Here is a 19,756-nt window from a genome sequence, read left to right as displayed (position 1 = left end):
CTGTATGTTAGTAAATTGAACACCAATAAAAAAATAAATTAAAAAAATAAAATAAAATAAAATAAAATAAAAAAGGGACGATACCCCCGAGCCCGGGAAGCACATCGCACCGCCCCCCGCGCCCGCTCTCGCCCGAGCAATTCCCGCGACACTTGGGCGGCGGAAGCGGCCCCCGACGGCGCGCTCCGGACTCGGGCTCCGCCCCGCGCGTGCGCACCGCCGTCCGGAAGCCGCCGCCCTGCAAGTGGCGGGGGCCGCGGGCGGGGGCCGCGGGCGGCGGCGGAGTCGGGTCTGCAGGCTTTCCAGCCGCCCGGAGGGCAGCCGCGGCGGCCCACGGCCCGGCGCCATGACAGCGGCCGCGGGGGTTCCGGGTAAGCGCGGACCCCGCCGTCGGGGCCCGGTGGGCGGCAGGCCTTGGCCCGCAGGCTCGGGTGGGGGCGCTGGGGCGGCTGCGCGGGCGGCCGCGAAGGGCAAGGGCATCGGGCCCTTTTCGAAAGGGAATGCTTTCTTTCTTTTTCTTAGGGTAGTTTTGGGTTCATAGGAAGCCTGAGCGGGAGGACCCAGAGACTCCCCCCGTAGCCTAGGTGGACGCTTCCCCAGCGTTTCCCACTGGCCGCGAATCGCAGCGCTTGGTCTCCCTTAGGGCGCCCGGCTGATAGTGTACGGCCCTCGGGTGTAGACAGGTGCGGGTCGCGCGGCGTCCCCACCTCTTCGGCCTCCTCCGGGATGTCCTCCGGCTGCAGGCGGCAGTAGCCTCTTCAGATGCGCTTCTGCCCCCTAACCCCGTGCCTTCGAGGTTCTTCACGACCTGAGAGCTCCCCTCCTTTCAGCACCGGGTAATATTCCTGCTCGGTTGTCTGGATGCGCCAAGGTCGATTTACCTCTTCACCCATTCAGAGACCTCGTGGTTGCTGCTAATTTCTGGCACTTAGGGGTAAAGCGCCTGCAAACGTCCATGCGCAGGCTTTTCTGTGGATTTAACTTTTCAGCTCCTTTGGGTGAATATCAAGGAGCACCATTGTTGGATTGTATGGTAAGGGTATGTTTAGTTCTAGAAGGAACTGCCTGTCTTTTATTTTAAAGATTTTATTTCTTTATTAGAGACACAGAGAGAGAGGCAGAGGCAGAGGCCGGGGGAAGAGCAGGCTCCAATGCGGGGAGCCCGACGCGGGACTGGATCCCGTGACCCCGGGGTCACGCCCTGGGCCGCAGGCGGCCCTAAACCTCTGAGACACCCGGGATGCCCCCGAAACTGCCTGTCTTTTCAAGTGGCCGCAGCATTTTGCGTTCCCACCAACAGTAAATGAGAATTCCTGTTGCTCTGCTCCCACCAGCGTTTGGTGTTGTCAGTGTCTCAGATTTTGGCCATTCTAATAGGTGGGTTGTTGTGCCTCATCGTTCTGTGTTTCTCTGATGACATATCATGTGCAGCACTTTTTCAAATACTTGCCATCTCTTTATATTTGCTGATAAAGTCATTGGCCCATTTTTAAGATCCAAGTTGTTTATTTTCTCGTTGTTGGCTTATAAGTGTTCTTTGTATATTGTATTCAATATCAGCTGTGTCTGTTGCAAATATTTTCTGCTAGTCTGTGGCTGGCCTCTTCATTTTCTTGATATTGTCTTTTGTAGAGTAGAAGTTTTTTCATTTTAATGAAGTCCAGCTTACCCAGTCTTTCTTTCCTGGATGGTGCCTTGCTGCTCTATCAAAAAAGTCATCACCACATCTGAGGTCATCTAGGTTTTCTCCTATATTCTAGGAGTTTTAGATTTTGCATTTAATTTTTGTGAAGGATGTAAGGTCTGTTTCAGATTCATTGTTTTCCGTGTGGATGTCCACTTGTTCCAACATTATTGTTAACAAAGATTGTCTTTATTCTATTGCCTTTGTTCCTTTGTCAAAGATTTTTTTTTTTTTTTTTAAGAATTTACTTATTTGTTTATGAGAGACACACACACACAGAAAGGCAGAGACACAGGCATAAGAAGAAGCAAGCTCCCTGCAGGGAGCCCAATGTGGGATGGGACTCGATCCCAGGATCCTAGGATCCTAGGATCATGCCCTGGGCCAAAGGCAGGTGCTCAGCTGCTGAGCCACCCAGGTGTCCCTATCAAAGATCAATTGACCCTCTTTACAGGGCATTTACTTGAGGGCTCCCTGTTGTATTCCACTGATCTCTTTGTCTGTTTTTTCACCAGTACTGCCCTGCCTTGGTTACTGTAGCTTTGTAAGTCTTAACGTTGGGTAGTGTCACCTCTTTGTTATTCTCCCTCAGGATTGTGTTGGCTAGTCTGGGTTTTGTGCCCTCCATATAAACTTTAGAATCAGTTTCTCAATATCTATAAAATAACTTAGTGGGATTTTGATTGTGTTTGCTTGAATCTGTAAATGAAATCAGAAGAACTGGCATCTTGACAATATAAAGTCTTTCTATCTACCAAAAAAAAAAAAAGTCTTTCTATCCATGAACATGGAATGTCTCTAGTTCTTTGATTTCATTTATCAGAGTTCTGTGGTTGTCCTTTTATAGATCTTGTACATATTTTGTTAGATTTATACCTAGGTATTTTTGGCTTTTTGGGTGCTAATGTAAATGATATTGTGTGTTTCATCTCAAATTCCAGTTGTTTTTTTGCTGGTAAGTAGAAAGACAATTGACTTATATATTAACCTTGTATCCTTCAAGCTTGCAACAATCACTTATTAATCCTGGGAGGTTTTGTGTTGATTCTTTCAGATTCTTTGCATAAACAGTCATGTCATCTGTAAACAAAGACTTCTATCTTCTTTTCCCAACCTGTATACTTTTTATTTACTTTTGTTGTCTTAGTGCATAGCTAGTAATTCCAGTATGATTTTGGAAAGGAGTGGTAAGGAGGAAGGAATATTGTGTCTTGGGGTCATGGTTGAAAGTGACATTTACTTGATCTATAATTTCAGTAGATCAAATAGAGAATAGTTTTGGCAGTTCGGTTTCTCTTGAAATTGGGTGAGAGTGAGAAATAAAGACAAAGGGATGTGGCGAACCATTATTCCAGCTTTTTGTTATATAGCTTTTGGAAGTTGGTATCTACTGTGTCCCTTTCACTTGTCCCCAGAGTTGGGAGGTATTTTAAACTAGGCGGTTCTACTCCAGAAGGAGACAGTCTCTCTCTCTCTCTCTCTCTCTCTCTCTCTCTTTTAGGATTTATTTATTTATTTGAGAGTGATGGGGTGGGGGAGGAAGAGAATCAGACATCCTGCTGAGCGAGGAGCCAGGGCTGGATCTGAGGACCCTGAAATCATGACTTGAGCTGAAATCAAGAATCGAATGTTTAAGTGACTGAGCCACCCAGGGGCCCCCAGAAGGTTAGAGTACCTTTTATTTTTTTTTTAATTTTTTTCTTTTTTATTTATTTATTTATTTTTTAAAATTATTTATGATAGTCACACAGAGAGAGAGAGAGCTGCAGAGACACAGGCAGAGGGAGAAGCAGGCTCCATGCACCGGGAGCCCGATGTGGGATTCGATCCCGGGTCTCCAGGATCGCGCCCTGGGCCAAAGGCAGGCGCCAAACCGCTGCGCCACCCAGGGATCCCAGAGTACCTTTTATAAAAACCTAAGTAGTCACATTAGACAGGTTTGGTGACATATTCTTTTTTCAGCTTAAGTGTTTTCCTGATTGTAAACATAATACATGCTCATTTTAGAACATTTGTAAAATGTATATCGAAGTAGGAAAAGAAAGTACACAGAATGCCAATAGTAACTTTTTGATATATTTTCTAATGTGAGTGGTAAAATAAAATGGGTTAACTTATCTTAAGAGGTTTTAAAATGGAGCCAGAAGGCTATTAAGGAGGAAGGCCTTATGCACATTCTCACCAGGTAGAACCATGAATTTTTGAACTGGGCCAAAGTGCAAACATTCCAAGGACTCTGCACAAACACCTGCAACTTACTGCAGTAACAGACTTTTTCTTAGTGGTAGCCTTAGCAACCAATCATGCTTGGCTAAGATCAGTTTTCTGCTACCAACATCAGATAAAATTTTTGGTACACAACATATAGAAACATTGTTTGTCTTTAAAAGCCCCTGACTGGGCACCCCGGGTGGCTCAGCAGTTTAGCACCTGCCTTCAGCCCAGGGCATGATCCTGGAGTCTCGGTATCGAGTCCCACATGGAGCTCCCTGCATGGAGCCTGCTTCTCCTTCTGCCTGTGTCTTGCCTCTCTCTCTCTGTGTCTCTCATAAATAAATAAATTCTTTTAAAAAAGAAAAAAATAAAAGCCCCTGACTTTGAGTTGTTTTTTTTTTTTTTTTTTGCTTTGTGTTTTTTTTTTTTTTTTTTAAAACCTCCCTGAATTGCAATTCTCAGACCCCAACTAAATGCTTTTATTTCAGTTCTGGCTCTTCTCTTGGTTGACACTAACAGCACTAACTTTTAAGAACATAGTACACATGCCACCATATGCTATATATCTTCCTTGGTCCCCCCCCCCCTTTTTTTTTAATATACAAACTACTTTTTTCAGAGCATTAGCTTTTAGTTGCTAGAACAACACAAATTTATTACCTTATAGATCCGTAGGTCAGAAGTCTGAAATAGTCTCACTGACCTAAAATCAAAGTGGCAGCATGATTGCATTCCTTCTGGGGGCTCTAGGAGAGAATCCATATTTTTGTCTTTTCCATCCTCTCGGATGCCTGAGTTCTTTGGCTTATGGTCTCTTCCTCCATGTTCAGAACCACCAGTGGCTGGTCCAGTCCTTCTCACATTGCATCACTCTGACACTGACTCTCCTGCCTCTCTTTTTCACTTATAAGGATCTTGTGATTCACCGGGCCCACCTGTGTAATCCAAGCTACTCTTCCCCACCCCAAAGTCAACTGAGTAGCAACCTTTATTCTGTTTGTCTCCTAAATTCCCCTTGCTATGAAATGTAACATATTCACAGTTTACAGGAATTAGGACATGGACATCTTTGGGGGGTCATTATTCTTCCTGCCATAGTACCCATTCATATTGTTCCCACTGTGCTTTTTCTCCACTTAACATATCTTTGAGATTATATCAGTACATATGGATTTGCCTCATTCTTTTTAATGGCTGCATAATATTCCATTGCATGAATGTATCATAATTTATTTAATGAATCCATAGTTGATGGATATTTAGTTTCTTTTCACTCATGCTGTTACAATGTCAGTAAATCTCCTTGTATCAGATGTGTCATTTCCCATATATGAGCATATCTGTCTATGGGATAAGTTTATGAAAGTGGAATTTCTGAGTCAAAGGGTAAATTTTTTTTACCATTATCTTTTAAAAAACTATTAAGATATAATTTCCATACCATACAATTCACTTATTTGAAGCATATAATAGGGGTGCCTGGATGGCTCAGTGATTGAGCATCAGCCTTCAGCTCAGGGCATGATCCTGGGATCCTGGGATGGAGTCCCACATTGGGGTTGCCAAAGGGAGCCTGCTTCCCTCTGCCTATGTCTTTGCTTCTCTGTCTCTCATGAATAAACAAAGTCTTTAAAAATAAAAAATAAAGCATATAATATCGTGGTTTTTAGCATATCAGAGTTGTGGAAGCATCACTACAATCCATTTTAAAATATTTTCATTACCTCAAAAAGATATAAAAAATAGGGGAGGGCATATCTTTGTAAGTCTAAAACTGCTTCCTGAAAAAGTACACTAATTTTTAAAAAATTGAAACAATTTTGCCTTTCTCTTGGCCCTATTTTCAGTTATAGCCTAGCTAAAATAGTAATAATATGCTAGGTCACAGGTAATTGCAGACTTCTTAAATTCATATACAGTTGTGACTAAGTCTAAGGTAACAATTACATCCATTATTAGGGCAAAGAGAACTTTTTACTTCAAATGTTTTTAATTGCTGGAATTAGGGTTTTTTATTGTTAATTTGTAAGTTGCCCTTCTAAAATTTTGAAAGGTGCCACAGACATCCAATATGCACAATTAACTTTTAGTGTTTTTGTAATTACATGCGTGATAGCCATTTTTGTGAGGCTTTTGATATATCTTAAAAACTTTTTTAACAGCCATAGCAGTCATATATTTTATCATGAAGATATACTATGTTTTAATTATTTTCCCACTGTTGGACATTTCTGTTTTAGCCTATAATTAATGCGCCTTCTAAAAATGCCTAACTCAGGACACCTGGGTGGCTCAGCAGTTGAGCATTTGCCTTTGACTCAGGGCATGATCCTGGGATCCAGGATCAAGTCCTGCATTGGCTCCCCAGAGGGAGCCTGCTTCTCCCTCTGCCTATGTCTCTGCCTCTCTCTCTGTCTCTCATGAATAAATAAATAAATAACCTATTTATTTATTTAGTTAGTTAGTTAGTTAGTTATTTTTAAAGATTTTATTTATTTATTCATAGACACACAGAGAGAGGCAGAGACACAGGCAGAGGGAGAAGCAGGCTCCATGCAGGGAGCCTGACGTGGGACCCGATCCTGGGTCTCCAGGATCACACCCCAGGCTGCAGGCGGCACCAAACCGCTGTGCCACCGGGGCTGCCCGATAAATACATCTTTTAAAAAAATAATTTAAAAAATTTAAATGCCTAACTCAAATATATAAAAAATGTATTTTCATTTGAGTCTGAATGGTCTGTGACTGTTGCATATGCTAATAGAGCCATGTTTTCTGGGCTATAGTGGATGCTACAGCTAACTCTCACTTCTGTTCTGTAGCCCAATATTTCAGAGTGGTTGCTAAATTCCATGCATGTTGGTTAGAAGTTCTCTTTGTATATCCCTCCATTCTTTAATCAAAATTTACTTTTTCTCAATGTCTTATCAGCAGTTTCTGCTGGCCATTTTTAGATTTATCAGTCATTAGGTAGAGTTAATAATTAACAGAAGACATAATCTCATGCATAAGGAATTTGCAACCAATTGATAGACACTAAAATGTTTTAAATGAATAAACAAGAATTATGTAATTTTTTTCATTGTTTTATTGGGATATGACATAGTATGGAGTAGACTTCTGTTCAAGTATTTTAGTCTTGATTAACTCACGTATTTTAATGCTTAATTAAGAAAAATCTGGTAAGCCAAAAAGTAGTTGATTGGTAAGGGAATTATGTATATTTGTACATACTAGGTAAATCTATAATTACTAATTCAGAAGTTTATTTACTCATATAAACGTTGTTGAGATTCATAATCCAAAGGTGAATATACTTACATGTGTCATTTAAGATTCTAAATTGTTAATAATATAGAATGGGGCCTCAGATGGAGAAAACAAGTTGCACAAACTTTAAAAAGCTTTAATGTAGTTTTTAATAGGACTTCACATACATTTTACTAACTTATGGTCCAGGATTGGGGAGGATATCATGTGAAAAATCTTGCTTTAAATACCTGCTTCGTACCTTATCTTTTTCTTTCTCCTTACTTCCTCATGGCTTCTGAGTTTCAGACAGACTCTCCTATATGCTTACTAATTATTAGTTATATATAGCATGTTTGTGTGTGTGTGTATATACACACACACACACACACACCTCCCACGTCATAATGCTTGTTCTCAATTATTCCCAGTTTAATTACTTTATTATTCTCCCCCATAATATGCTCTGGCCATTGTTTTTTTTTTTTTTTTTTTTAAGATTTTATTTATTTATTCATGACACACACACACACAGAGAGACAGAGACGCAGGCAGAGGGAAAAGCAGGCTCCATGCAGGGAGCCCGATGTGGGACTAGATCCTGGGTCTCCAGGATCACGCCCTGGGCTGAAGGCGGCTCTAAACCGCTGAGCCACCTGCGCTGCCCGCTCTGCCCATTGTTACTTTAAAATGTTTGCCCCATAAAAACAATCCATTCTTTTTAATATAAATGTTGTTTTAGGATCTTGGAGTGAAAATATACTAGAATATTTTCTGAGAAATAACCAGATCACAACAGAAGATGGTGCTGAAATCATCTGGTATCATGCAGCTAATCACAAGGCACAAGTGAATGAAGCACTGAAAAGTAAGTCAATATAATTTCTTGTATATACACTGGATAATACATTAATTCAACTCTTCTTTGATATCTGGGCATATTTGCAGGTATCAAAGGCTTAGATGATCAAAGTGTAAATTCTAGGCTGATATAAACATTTTTATTAAAAGATCTCATTTTCTTTATAAAATGAACAGATTTCCATAATGGAAGAATTTTCTTATTTTCCAGAAGTGATTTGCCTTTTCTGTGTCTATTTGAAAGTCTCAATATATTATTATACTTGCTTATATACTACGGTGATTTGAGTAAAAAATTGTTTTTTAAAGATTTTATTTATTCATGAGAGACAGAGAGAAGCAGAGACCTAGAGAGAGGGAGAAGCAGACTCCTTGCAGGGAGCCCAATGAGGGACTCATTCCTGGAGGAACTCAGGGATCATGCTCTGAGCCAAAGGCAGATGCTCAACTGCTGAACCACACAGGTGTCCCAATTTGAGTAAAATTTTTAAGATCAATGTATGTCTTAAATATTTTTGTGTCTTTCGTAGTGTATTAAAGAGAAGCTCAAAAAAAAAAAAAAAAAAGAGAAGCTCAATAATATTTGCTGAATGGATGGATGAAGCCATTGTATACCAATTTATAATTAATTGCCTTGGGTAGTATTTAAGCTTAGGCTAGAAGAGAGAGAAAGAGAGATTATATATATATATATATATATATATATATGTATAAAAAATACACTCACACAGACATAATATACATATATTGAGTGTGGCTCTGTGTGTGTGTGTGTGTGTGTGTGTGTGTGTATTTCTTCATCATAGATGAACATTGTAGTATTTTTTTCAGCCTTTTCCTTTGAAGTACCCCTGTTGGATGCAGCAGCACAGGAAACTAAAATGGTGTCATCAGAGAGATCTAGGGCATAGCTCAAAGTGACTTGATACAACAAGGAAAATTCCTCAGTCCTAAGTTTTATTGTAAAAATATGTGCATCTTTTGTATCCTACTCAATTATGCATCTGGATAATGTATATCAAAATACATTTTTATTGTAAAGATATATATTTTTTTTGTTATTTTTTGCTCCTCAAAAAGAGGAAGCTTTGGTTTAATATTGAATCTTTGATAACCTAAAGCAGTGCCTAGCACATAATAACCACACAGTGATTATATAATAAGTGAATTTTAGCAAAAGCAAAGCTTCAGGAAAAAGTTGGTTAGTGGATGACAGGAGCTGGCTGGAGTAGAGAATAGGGAGTAAATGCTAATGGGTACAAGATTTCTTTCTGGAATAATGAAATTTTTCTGGAATTAGGTATTGGTGGCGGTTGTACAGCCTTCTGAATTTTCTTTTAAATTTTTTTATTTATTTATGATAGTCACACAGAGAGAGAGAGAGATAGAGAGGCAGAGACACAGGCAGAGGGAGAAGCAGGCTCCATGCACTGGGAGCCCGATGTGGGATTCGATCCTGGGTCTCCAGGATTGCACCCTGGGCCAAAGGCAGGCGCTAAACCGCTGCGCCACCCAGGGATCCCTTTTTTTTTTTTTTTTTAAGATTTTCTTTATTTATTCATGAGAGACACAGAGAGAGGCAGAGACAGGAGACAGAAGAAGCAGGCTCCATGCAAGGAACCCAATATGGGACTCGATCCCAGGACCCCAAGATCATGCCCTAAGCTGAAGGCAGAAGAAGCTCAACCACTGAGCCACCCAGGCGCCCCTGAATATTTTTTAAGAACCACTGAATGGTATACTTTAAAAGTCTGAATTTTATGGTCTGTAAATTGTATGTTAATTTTTTTAATGGAAAAAAGGAAGAAATAAAAACACTACTTTCAGACAATATAGTTGTGTATATAGAAAATCAAAAGATTGTTACAGATAAATGACTGCAATTCATGGGTATGTTTAGAAAATCTCAGGATACAAAGTTGAAAGAGAAAATAAATTTTATTTTATGTAACAATTATATACATTTGGAAAAAAATTGTTAAAAATTTACAATTTATAATGATGCTAAAATCTTATATTAGAAATAATCTAATTAAATATGGATACCTCACTTTTAACTTTATTTTTAAAATTGTTAATGGAAAGTCCTTTCCAATTGCTGACGGTCTGATGTTGATCTGGAAGTTTTCAGAGGTTTCTTAGTCTTCAGATAATGTCCTTTTTACATTCTATTAGGCAAAACCAGAGCTCCAAATTTTATATTTGGGAATTCTCTTCACAAATCCCTTTTTTCAGCCATGGTTAGTTTTGCAATTTCTTTTTAGTCCAAAGGAAAGGAGAGAAGATCCTGGAGACATAAAGGCTATATTTCATTGGTTTATCTCATTTGTCCTAGAATATTTAAATTTAGTATAACTATTATTGAAGTGGGAAAGCTAGGTGTTTGTCTCACAGGGTCAACGAATGAATCTCGCAGACAAAGGAGAGTGAGTAAAGCAACAGAAGTTTGTTTGTTTATTTAAAAGATTTTATTTATTCATGAGAGACGGTGGCGGGTGCACCACCCAGGGATCCCGCACCAGATGTTTATTAAGCAAGAATACAGAGAAAACTCTCAGGAGTCACACAGGTCCCAACAGGGTTGCCAATGTGGGCCTCCACTGACAGTAATCTATTTAGAACTGACCAGGGACGGAACCCTGGGTGGCGCAGCGGTTTGGCGCCTGCCTTTGGCCCAGGGCGCGATCCTGGAGACCTGGGATCGAATCCCACGTTGGGCTCCCGGTGCATGGAGCCTGCTTCTCTCTCTGCCTCTCTCTCTCTCTGATGTGACTATCATAAATAAATAAAAATTAAAAAAAAAAAAAAAAGAACTGACCAGGGAGGGATCCCTGGGTGGTGCAGCGGTTTAGCACCTGCCTTTGGCCCAGGGCGCAATCCTGGAGACCCGGGATCGAATCCCATGTCAGGCTCCCGGTACATGGAGCCTGATTCTCCCTCTGCCTGTGTCTCTGCCTCTCTATCTCTCTCTCTCTCTGTGTGTCTATCATAAATAAATAAAAATTTAAAAAAGAAAAAGAAAAAAAAAAAAAGAACTGACCAGGGAGTTTGTGGCCTTATCATTCTTGTGATGTCTTGGTTAGAGTAAGGACTGTTGATACCATCCTTAATGGCTTCCTTTTGGGTCTGGTTATTCTTTGATAGTCACAGGTGATTTAAAAAAAAAAAAAAAATTACGTTTTTCACCCATACCTGGGGCAGGGTGGTCTGGTTTGTTCCCTTATCTCTGGTTTCTCTTATCTCAGCATTTTGGGGATTTTGTTTTGTGAGCCTGATTCCATGGCCCCCTACCTATCTCTCCCTACTTAGCCCTGCCTGTCCTTACTCATTATAAATAAAGATGTTTAAATTTGATTAACATGTAAAACTACATTTTTAACAATGTCTATGATTGAAAGAAAACAAAATAGAGGAGGAACAATGTAAAAATAACAGCATCACACTGTCAGCACATCCAGATCTCAGAATAGTCAAAGTTGTTTACAGAAGTTGTTATATATTATGTAATTTTATGTTACAACATTTTTTTTTTTTTTTTTTTTAAAGATTTTATTTATTTATGATAGTCACAGAGAGAGAGAGAGAGAGAGAGAGGCAGAGACACAGGCAGAGGGAGAAGCAGGCTCCATGCACCGGGAGCCTGACGTGGGATTCGATCCCGCGTCTCCAGGATCGCGCCCTGGGCCAAAGGCAGGCGCCAAACCGCTGCGCCACCCAGGGATCCCTACAACATTTTTGCATTTGGATTTTAAACACATTCATATTAAAGAAAATATATCAGTAAAAAAGATTAAGAAATTTTTTTTGAAGATTAAGACTTTTTGAGAATAAAAAAAATATATTTAAAAAAGCTTTTGTAAAAAAAAAAAGCTTTTGCAACAACTTTGGGAAAAGTGTGACTATATGCAATAAATATCTATAGTTTCTAATTTGAGGAGTGCGAAGCAAAAAGTACTATTTTTATTCTCAGAAACTTCAACAGACACTTATTAATCTTTCCTTTTATACTCACTTTGCTATGTACTGGGAAGAAATTAAATACTATACAACAGCTTAAGATGTCCTATGGAAAGGCATTTAACTCTTCACTTACTTGATCATGTATGAAACAAACCTGTAAAGGCCTACTACAGTACCTGGTACTTAATAGTCACTCAGTAAATGTCAGTTTTTATCTTCCTCAAAAGGCTCCTGGACATGACATCTTCTGTAGTCCTTGTTTTATTAGCATTAACTTAAGTTCTTTTATTTGGACAGGTACTGCTCACATGATAGAGGCCGATGTTCTTCTTCCAAGTGATGGATCAGAATATAGCCAACCAATCATGGCCCATCCTCCTGAAACAAATAGTGATAATACTTTACAGGAATGGCTGACTGAAGTTATAAAAAGCAATAAAGGCATTAAGCTGGATTTCAAGAGGTATTTGTTTAAGATTTTATTCATCTATTCATGAGGGAGGCAGAGACACAGGCAGAGGGAGAAGCAGGTTCCATGCAGGGAACCCCATGCAGAGCTCAATCCTAGGATCCTAGGATCACGCCCGAGCCAAAGGCAGACGCCCAAAGACGCCCAACCGCTGAGCCACCCAGGCATCCCTTCAAGAGGTATTTGTATAAACATTTTCAGTCTTTTTGTTGTTACAGAGTAACAATGAAATAAAATATCAATAGCTTCATTATCTATGCTTGACTGACATACTTTTTTTTAAAACTAACATACTTTAAATTGAAAATGGAATTGCAAACTAATATGTTTCAAGAAGGGACCTAAGACCCATTGAGTTGTTTGCTTAAATTGTTTCTTAGGAACTCTTTGAAGCTAAAATTAAGCTTATTTTTATAAAGGAATTTATCATAAGTGATCATTGTGGTAATAGAATGGTAAATTTAAAATGCTACTCTTTTTTTTTTTTTAAGATGAATTTATTTATTCATGAAAGACACAGGCTGAGAGAGAGAGAGAGAGAGAGAGAGGCAGACACACAGAGGGAGAAGCAGGCTCTCCGCAGGGAGCCCGATGCAGGACTCGATCCTGGATCCCGGGATCACGACCCGAGCCGAAGGCAGATGCCCAACCACTAAGCCACCCAGACGTCCCTAAAATGCTACTTTCATTAAAAGTGGTTTGAGGAGAACCTGGGTGGCTCAGTCGATTAAGCATCAGACTCTTAATTTTGGCTCAGGTCATGATCTCAGGATTGTGAAATCAAGCCCCACATTGGGCTAAGAACTGGGCGTAGCACCTGCTTAAGATTCTCTGCCTCTCCCTCTGCTTAACACCTCCACTTCCCCTCTTAAAAAAAAAAAAAAAAAAAAAAAGTAGGGAGAGGAGAGTGTGTCAGGCACTGTTCTAAGAGCACTGAATGTGTCCATTTAATCCTCATAACAACCCGAGGAGGTAGCTTATTGCTATCATCTTCATTTTCCAGATGAGGGAACAGAGGTAGAGAGGAAAAAGTAGACTGTTTGTTGTCACATAGTTTCTAGGAAATCTGCCAGCCTGGCTGGAGAGTTCATACTGTGAACCAGAACCCTGCACTACCTCTGTTAAAAGTAGCTGGTTGACCTGTTAGTCAAATTTTACTAGTTCTTATTTTATGCCTCTAAATTATTTTGTTTGGTATACAAATAATAACTAAGTACTAAAATTTTATCTGGAGTTTCCCTTAGAATGTCATTTTAAACAGTTTATTCTAATTTAATTATGATTTTTATTTTATCATCCCCAATTTCTAAACAAAGTTAATAGGAAAATACATATGATACTCAGAAGTTTGACTTACAAGTAACTTCTCAGGGAAAAAAAAAATCTATTCTATAAAAACAAAGCTTATGTTCTTTCCTAGGAAAGAATTGGTTTTTTAAAAGATTTTTAATCTTATCTAAATTTAATTTGCCAACATATAGTGTAACACCCAGTGCTCATCTCATTGTGTGCCCTCCTTAGTGCTCATCTCCCAGTCACCGCATCCCCACACCCACTTCCCCTCCTACAACCCTTTGTTTCCCAGAGTTAGGAGTCTCTCATGGTTTGTCTTCCTGTCTCTTAATTTTTCCCCACTCAGTTTCCACCCCTTCCCTTATGATCGCTTTCACTATTTCTTATATTGCACATATGAGTGAAACCATATGATAATTGTTCTTCTCCAATTGACTTATTTCACTCGGCATAATACCCTCCCATTCCATCCACGTCAGTGTAAATGGTAGATCTTCATCCTTTCTGATGGCTGAGTAATATTCCATTGTGTATATAGACCACATCTTCATTATCCATTCATCTATCGAAGGACATCGTGACTCCTTCCACAGTTTGGCTATTGTGGACATGGCTGCTATGAACATTGGGGTGCAGGTGTCCCATCGTTTCACTACATCCGTATCTTTAGGATAAAAAAACCACTAGTGTAATTGCTGGGTCATAGTGTAGCTCTATTTTTAAACTTCTTAAGGAACCTCCACTCTGTTTCCAGAGTGGCTGCACCAGCCTGCATTCTCACCAAGAGTGCAAGAAGGTTGTCTTTGGGCAGCCCGGGTGGCTCGGTGGCTTAGCGCTGCCTTAGCCCAGGGCCTGATCCTGGAGACCCGAGATCAAATCCCATGTCTGGCTCCCAGCATGGAGCCTGCTTCCCTCTCTGCCTGTGTCTCTGCCTCTGTGTGTGTGTGTTTCTCATGAATAAATAAATAAAATCTTAAAAAAAAAAAAAAGGGGGTTCTCTTTTATCCACATCCTTGCCAATATTTGTTGTTTCCTATCCTGTTAATTTTAGCCATTCTCACTGGTGTAAAATGGTATCTCATTGTGTTTTGATTTGTATTTCCCTGATGGCAAGTGATGTAAAGCATTTTTTCTTTTTTCTCTCTCAAACATAGCTTGTTGGCCATGTGTATGTCTTCTTGTGGAGACATTGAAAAAATGTCTGTTCATGTCTTCTGCCCATTTTATGACTGGATTGTTTGTTTTTTGGGTGTGGAGTTTGATAAGTTCTTTATAGATCTTGGATGTTAGCCCTTTATCTGATGTGTCACTTGTAAATATCTTCTCCCGTCCTATACGCTACCTTTTAGTTTTATTGATTGCTTCCTTTGCTGTGCAGAAGCTTCTTATCCTGATTAAATCCCAATAGTTCAGCTACTATTTTTAGTTAGAATTACATGGTATTAATAGATTAATTGGGAAGGATGTGTCATTTTGTAATATTTATAATTTTTTTACATGTTCCAGGCTAGGAACATGGTATGTTGTTCTTTGAAATAAATACATTGTGGACGGCCCCGGTGGCGCAGCGGTTTGGCGCCGCCTGCAGCCCAGGGCGTGATCCTGGAGACCATGGATCGAGTCCCACATGGGGCTCTCTCCATGGAGTCTGCTTCTCCCTCTGCCTGTGTCTCTGCCTGTGTGTGTGTGTGTGTGTGTGTGTGTGTGTGTCTGTCTTTCATGAATAAATAAATAAAATCTTAAAAAAAAGTCAGAATTCTTTTGAGAAAGAGACATTGGTGGCAGACATGCATTGATCAGTTTAGGTTTTCTTCCTGTTCCACCTGTGAAGAGCAGAACCCCACAGGACCTTGGCTGCTGCTCTAGGATGTGCAGACAGGCAAACTTTGGAGTCACAGCTACAAGTTACTTGCTACCAAAAATGGGGGTCCTAGATCTCAGAATTGTGGTTTTAACATGGCACTGATATTGATCAAGGCATTTGAGAGAGAGAAATGACAGCATCTGTTTTATCTAAATTAAAATTTGCAAAAAAAAAAAATTAAAATTTGCAAGGTCTAGCATTAGCGTTTATTAATCCACTAACATCTAAGGCCTCCATATCAGAGGGAAAAGAATGAACAAAAAGCTCAATACGTGGAAGCGGAGTGAAAGAGAGGCTGGAGGCTGGTTTCTTCTAGTTTTAATGAATAGTATCCTTGCACACAGATAAATATGAACCAGTAAATAATGAGATTATCAATTTCTCTCCTTATAGTAGGAGGCTGAAAGAAGTGAGTTGAGTGGTAGAAGCATAGGCAGGAGGACTGGAATCCATTAAGAAAAATGGAAATGTTTGGGACACTTGAGTGGTTCAGTGATTGTCTGCCTTTGGCTACGGGCATGATCCTGGAGTCCTGGGATCAAATCCCATATTGGGCTCCCTGCTTCTCCCTCTGCCTATGTCTCTGCCTCTCTCTCTGTGTATCTCATGAATAAATAAAAAATCTTTTAAGAGAAAGATGGAAATGTGAAGAGAGGGTACTGAATGTTCTCCCCTCCAACAGCCATCTCCCAGAATCTTAGCCTCCTACTGTAGTATTCACTAAAAGCTAATTTTCTTAGAATCAAATTTAGGCCTTAAAGGTTCAGAAGAAATTCAGAATTATAAGTAGTATGGGGTGCCTGGGTGGCTTAGTCGGTTAAACATCTGCCTTTGGCTCAGGTCATTATCCCAGGGTCCTGTGATGGAGCCCTGTTTTAGGCTTTTTGCTCAGTGAGGAGCCTGTTTTTGTCTCTGTCTGCATTCCCCTGCTTGTGCTCTCTCTCTTTTTCTCTCTCCCAAATAAATAAGTAATCTTTAGAATTATAAGTAGTATAGTAGTCCAGTAAAGTATGAATTTTTAAAAAGTAAAATTTAGGAGCACCCAGGTGGCTCAGTTGGTTAAACATCTGCCTTCAGCTCAGGTCATGATCTGAGGGTCCTGGAATCAAGCCCTGCATTGGGCTCTCTTCTCGGTGGGGAGCCTGCTTCTCTCTCCCTCTGCCCTTCCCCATGCTTGTGTTCTCTCTCATTCTGCTCTCTCTGTCTCAAATAAATAAATAAATAAAATTTTTAAGGTTTTATTTATTCATGAGAGACACACAGAGAGAGAGGCAGAGACACAGGCAGAGGGAGAAGCAGGCTCCCTGCAGGAAGCCCGATGTGGGACTCGATCCCAGGACTCTGGGATCACTCCCTGAGCCAAAGGCAGATGCTCAACCACTGAGCAACTCAGGTGTCCCTAAATAAAATCTAAAAATAAAAGAAGTAAAATTTATGGGAGCACCTGGGTAGCTCCATCATTAAACATCCAACTCTTGATTTCAGCTCAGATCATGATCTCAGGGTCCTGGGATGGAGTCTGCTTGAGGATTATCTCTCTCCTTCTCCTTCTGCCCTTCCCCTGCTCTCTCTCTCTCTCTCTCTCAAATAAATGAATCTTTAAAAAAAAATAAAATTTATGTAGACTGCTTAAAACCTTACTGTTTCAAAATCTATAGATTTCAGAATAAATGTAAAGGAAAGATTGAAACTACTTTTTATTTAAATAGTAACTAAAATATAGTTGTCTCTCATTTCCAGAAAAAATGTTTATGAAATGAAAATGGAGTTTATAAAAGTTTTAAGAGGATGTTATAATTTTGATTTTTGCAATCAGTTTTAGAAACATGTTTATGGGGGCGCCTTGGTGGCTCAGTGGTTTGGTGCCTGCCTTTGGCCCAGAGCATGATCCTAGAGTCCCGGGATCAAGTCCCACGTCGGGCTCCCTGCATGGAGCCTGCTTCTCCCTCTGCCTGTGCCTCTGTCTCTGTGTGTGTGTGTGTGTGTCATGAATAAATAAATAAAATCTTAAAAAAAAAAAAAAGAAAGAAACATGTTTATGCATCTAAACTTAAAAGAATACGTGAAGGAAAAGAGGCTCTTTTCTTTGAGGTCATGAACCAATATTAGAGACACAGAGCTTGGGTATACTTTAGGTATTTTCATAAATATGAATTTTTAGGTAATTAGTATATCTAATTTTTAAATCTTGTTTGTACATTCTGATGAGTGAATCTTTGTCTTTTCTTAAATTATTATTTTTTAAGATTTTATTTATTTATTCAGAAAGAGAGAGAGAGGCAGAGACACAGGTAGAGGGAGAAGCAGGCTCCATGCAGGGAGCCCAATGTGGGACTCGATCCTAGGACCCCGAGATCACGCCCTGAGCCAAAGGCAGGCGCTAAACCGCTGAGCCACCCAGGCATCCCTCTTAAATAGTTTTATACTAAATGTTCCTAATACTGAGTTTTGAAACCTCAGTCTACAAATAATGGCATTATTTATGTATTTATAGAACCTTTAAGGTACTTAATGAATAAGTATAAATCAACATTTTGAAATATTGACATATGTTAACTTTCTGCTCTGGTGCTCTGTGATCTTTGATTTTCTTTAATTCAGGCATTATCATGTTATACTTTTATTAGGAAGTTGAGAACACTGAAATCACTAGTCTAAAAGAAGTTTTTACTTTTACTTTAGGAATAAGTCTCATTGACATCAACTGTGTTTTTAGTCTGGCAGCTGTAGAACCATCCATGATGCTCCTGGAAAATGTGAAGAGGCATCTGAAACGTCCTGTGTGGATTAATGCTGACATTCTTCCTGGCCCAAATGGAAACAGCATGGTAGTGGATGCAAAACCTTTTATAGACACGGTGACATCCTTCTTTCCAGATGTGACATTTTCCCTGGGTTGGACAACAGGATGGCATCCTGAGAAAGTCAATGAAGGTAATAATTCTTAAGATGTATTTCTTATTGGTAAAACTAAAATCTACTCAAAATATAAAAATAACATGTTTAAATACAAAACGAAAAACTTCTTTCATAGCATAAAAGCCTAATGGAGATAAAGGTCTGACCCTTAAAGGCATCTCTATGACTCTTTTCTTTTCTTTCTTTTTTTTTTTTAAAGATTTTATTTATTCATGAGATACACAGAGAAAGAGGCAGAGACACAGGCAGAGGGACAAGCAGGCTCCTCACAAGGAGCCCAATGTGGGACTCGATCCCGGGACCCCGGCATCACACCCTGAGCCAAAGGCACACACTCAGTGTTTGAGCCACCCAGGCGTCCCTCTTTCTTTTATTTCAGATAGATACTTCATTTGTTGGTGACGTTGTGTCAACAGGCTTCGATGGGAAATTTGCAGTCTAAATAACCAAAGCTGCCTGTACAAACTAAACAAATCCCAGTTGGTCTCTTTGAACTTGCAAAACATTCTGTACTCTTTTATTTTTTTCTTTCCTTGGAGCAAACTTCCTATGTCAGATAAAAGATAAAGAGGTAGTAATAAAAAATTCTCTAGTGAAGTGAGGCCATAAGTAGGGGGAGTGTGGTTGAAGAGCACAAGTTGTACTCCATAGAAGTTGAAGGGGCTCCGTAAATAGTTAGTTTCCTCTCTGGGTGAACAGAGGAATGGGAGGCCATGAGACTCTCCTGTAAGCTGGATCCCTTCTTTCCTCTCACCTGCTTCAGGAGGACCTGACATTAAGCTTCTTTTTCCTGGTTGAAATTGATTATGTTATTTGGATTCATCTTTCTATTTCTTCATACATCCCTGGGCAGTGATTTCTAGGTAAACAGCTCATAAGCAATCAGATGCTCTGAGGCACCTGTCCAGATGGTAAAAATAAACTAAGAAGGCATTTAGAACCTATAGAGATGTTAGTCTTTATTCTGCGTTCAGGGAATTCATTTTTCACTAATTTGCAATTATTGTTTTTATTTTTTATTTTTTTTTAAGATTTTATTTATTTATTCATGAGAGACACACAGAGAGACAGAGACATAGGCAGAGGAAGAAGCAGGTTCCATACAGAAAGCCCAATGTGGGACTCGATCCTGGGACTCCAGGATCATGCCCTGAGCCAAAGGTACGCACTCAACCACTGAGCCACCCAGGTGTCCCTGCAATTATTGTTTATAGATGTTAACTTTTTTTTTATATGTATATTT

General features: G+C 39.8%; 1 protein-coding gene across 7 annotated transcripts in view; it reads left to right on the top strand.

Annotated features, from left to right (window-relative positions):
* Window positions 1-219: 219 nt before the first annotated feature.
* The window catches only part of FAM151B (family with sequence similarity 151 member B), a 32,579-nt gene continuing 13,042 nt past the window's right edge, over window positions 220-19,756 (top strand). For 4 of the 7 annotated variants that reach the window (XM_072793674.1, XM_072793666.1, XM_072793667.1 and 1 more), the window contains exons 1-4: window positions 220-371; window positions 7,890-8,015; window positions 12,266-12,431; window positions 18,311-18,528. In XM_072793674.1, the coding sequence (XP_072649775.1) occupies window positions 347-371; window positions 7,890-8,015; window positions 12,266-12,431; window positions 18,311-18,528 (535 nt within the window). In that variant the 5' untranslated portion in view covers window positions 220-346. Of the gene's footprint in view, window positions 372-1,101; window positions 1,378-3,185; window positions 3,350-7,889; window positions 8,016-12,265; window positions 12,432-18,310; window positions 18,529-19,756 lie in introns of all 7 variants that reach the window. The other 3 variants (XM_072793670.1, XM_072793672.1, XM_072793669.1) reach the window with 3 other exon arrangements.

The sequence above is a fragment of the Canis lupus genome, chromosome 2 (assembly GCF_048164855.1).
Source record: "Canis lupus baileyi chromosome 2, mCanLup2.hap1, whole genome shotgun sequence".
Lineage (NCBI taxonomy): Eukaryota > Metazoa > Chordata > Mammalia > Carnivora > Canidae > Canis > Canis lupus.
Note: the sequence above shows the minus strand (reverse complement) of the source record. Positions and strands in the feature narration are given on the sequence as shown.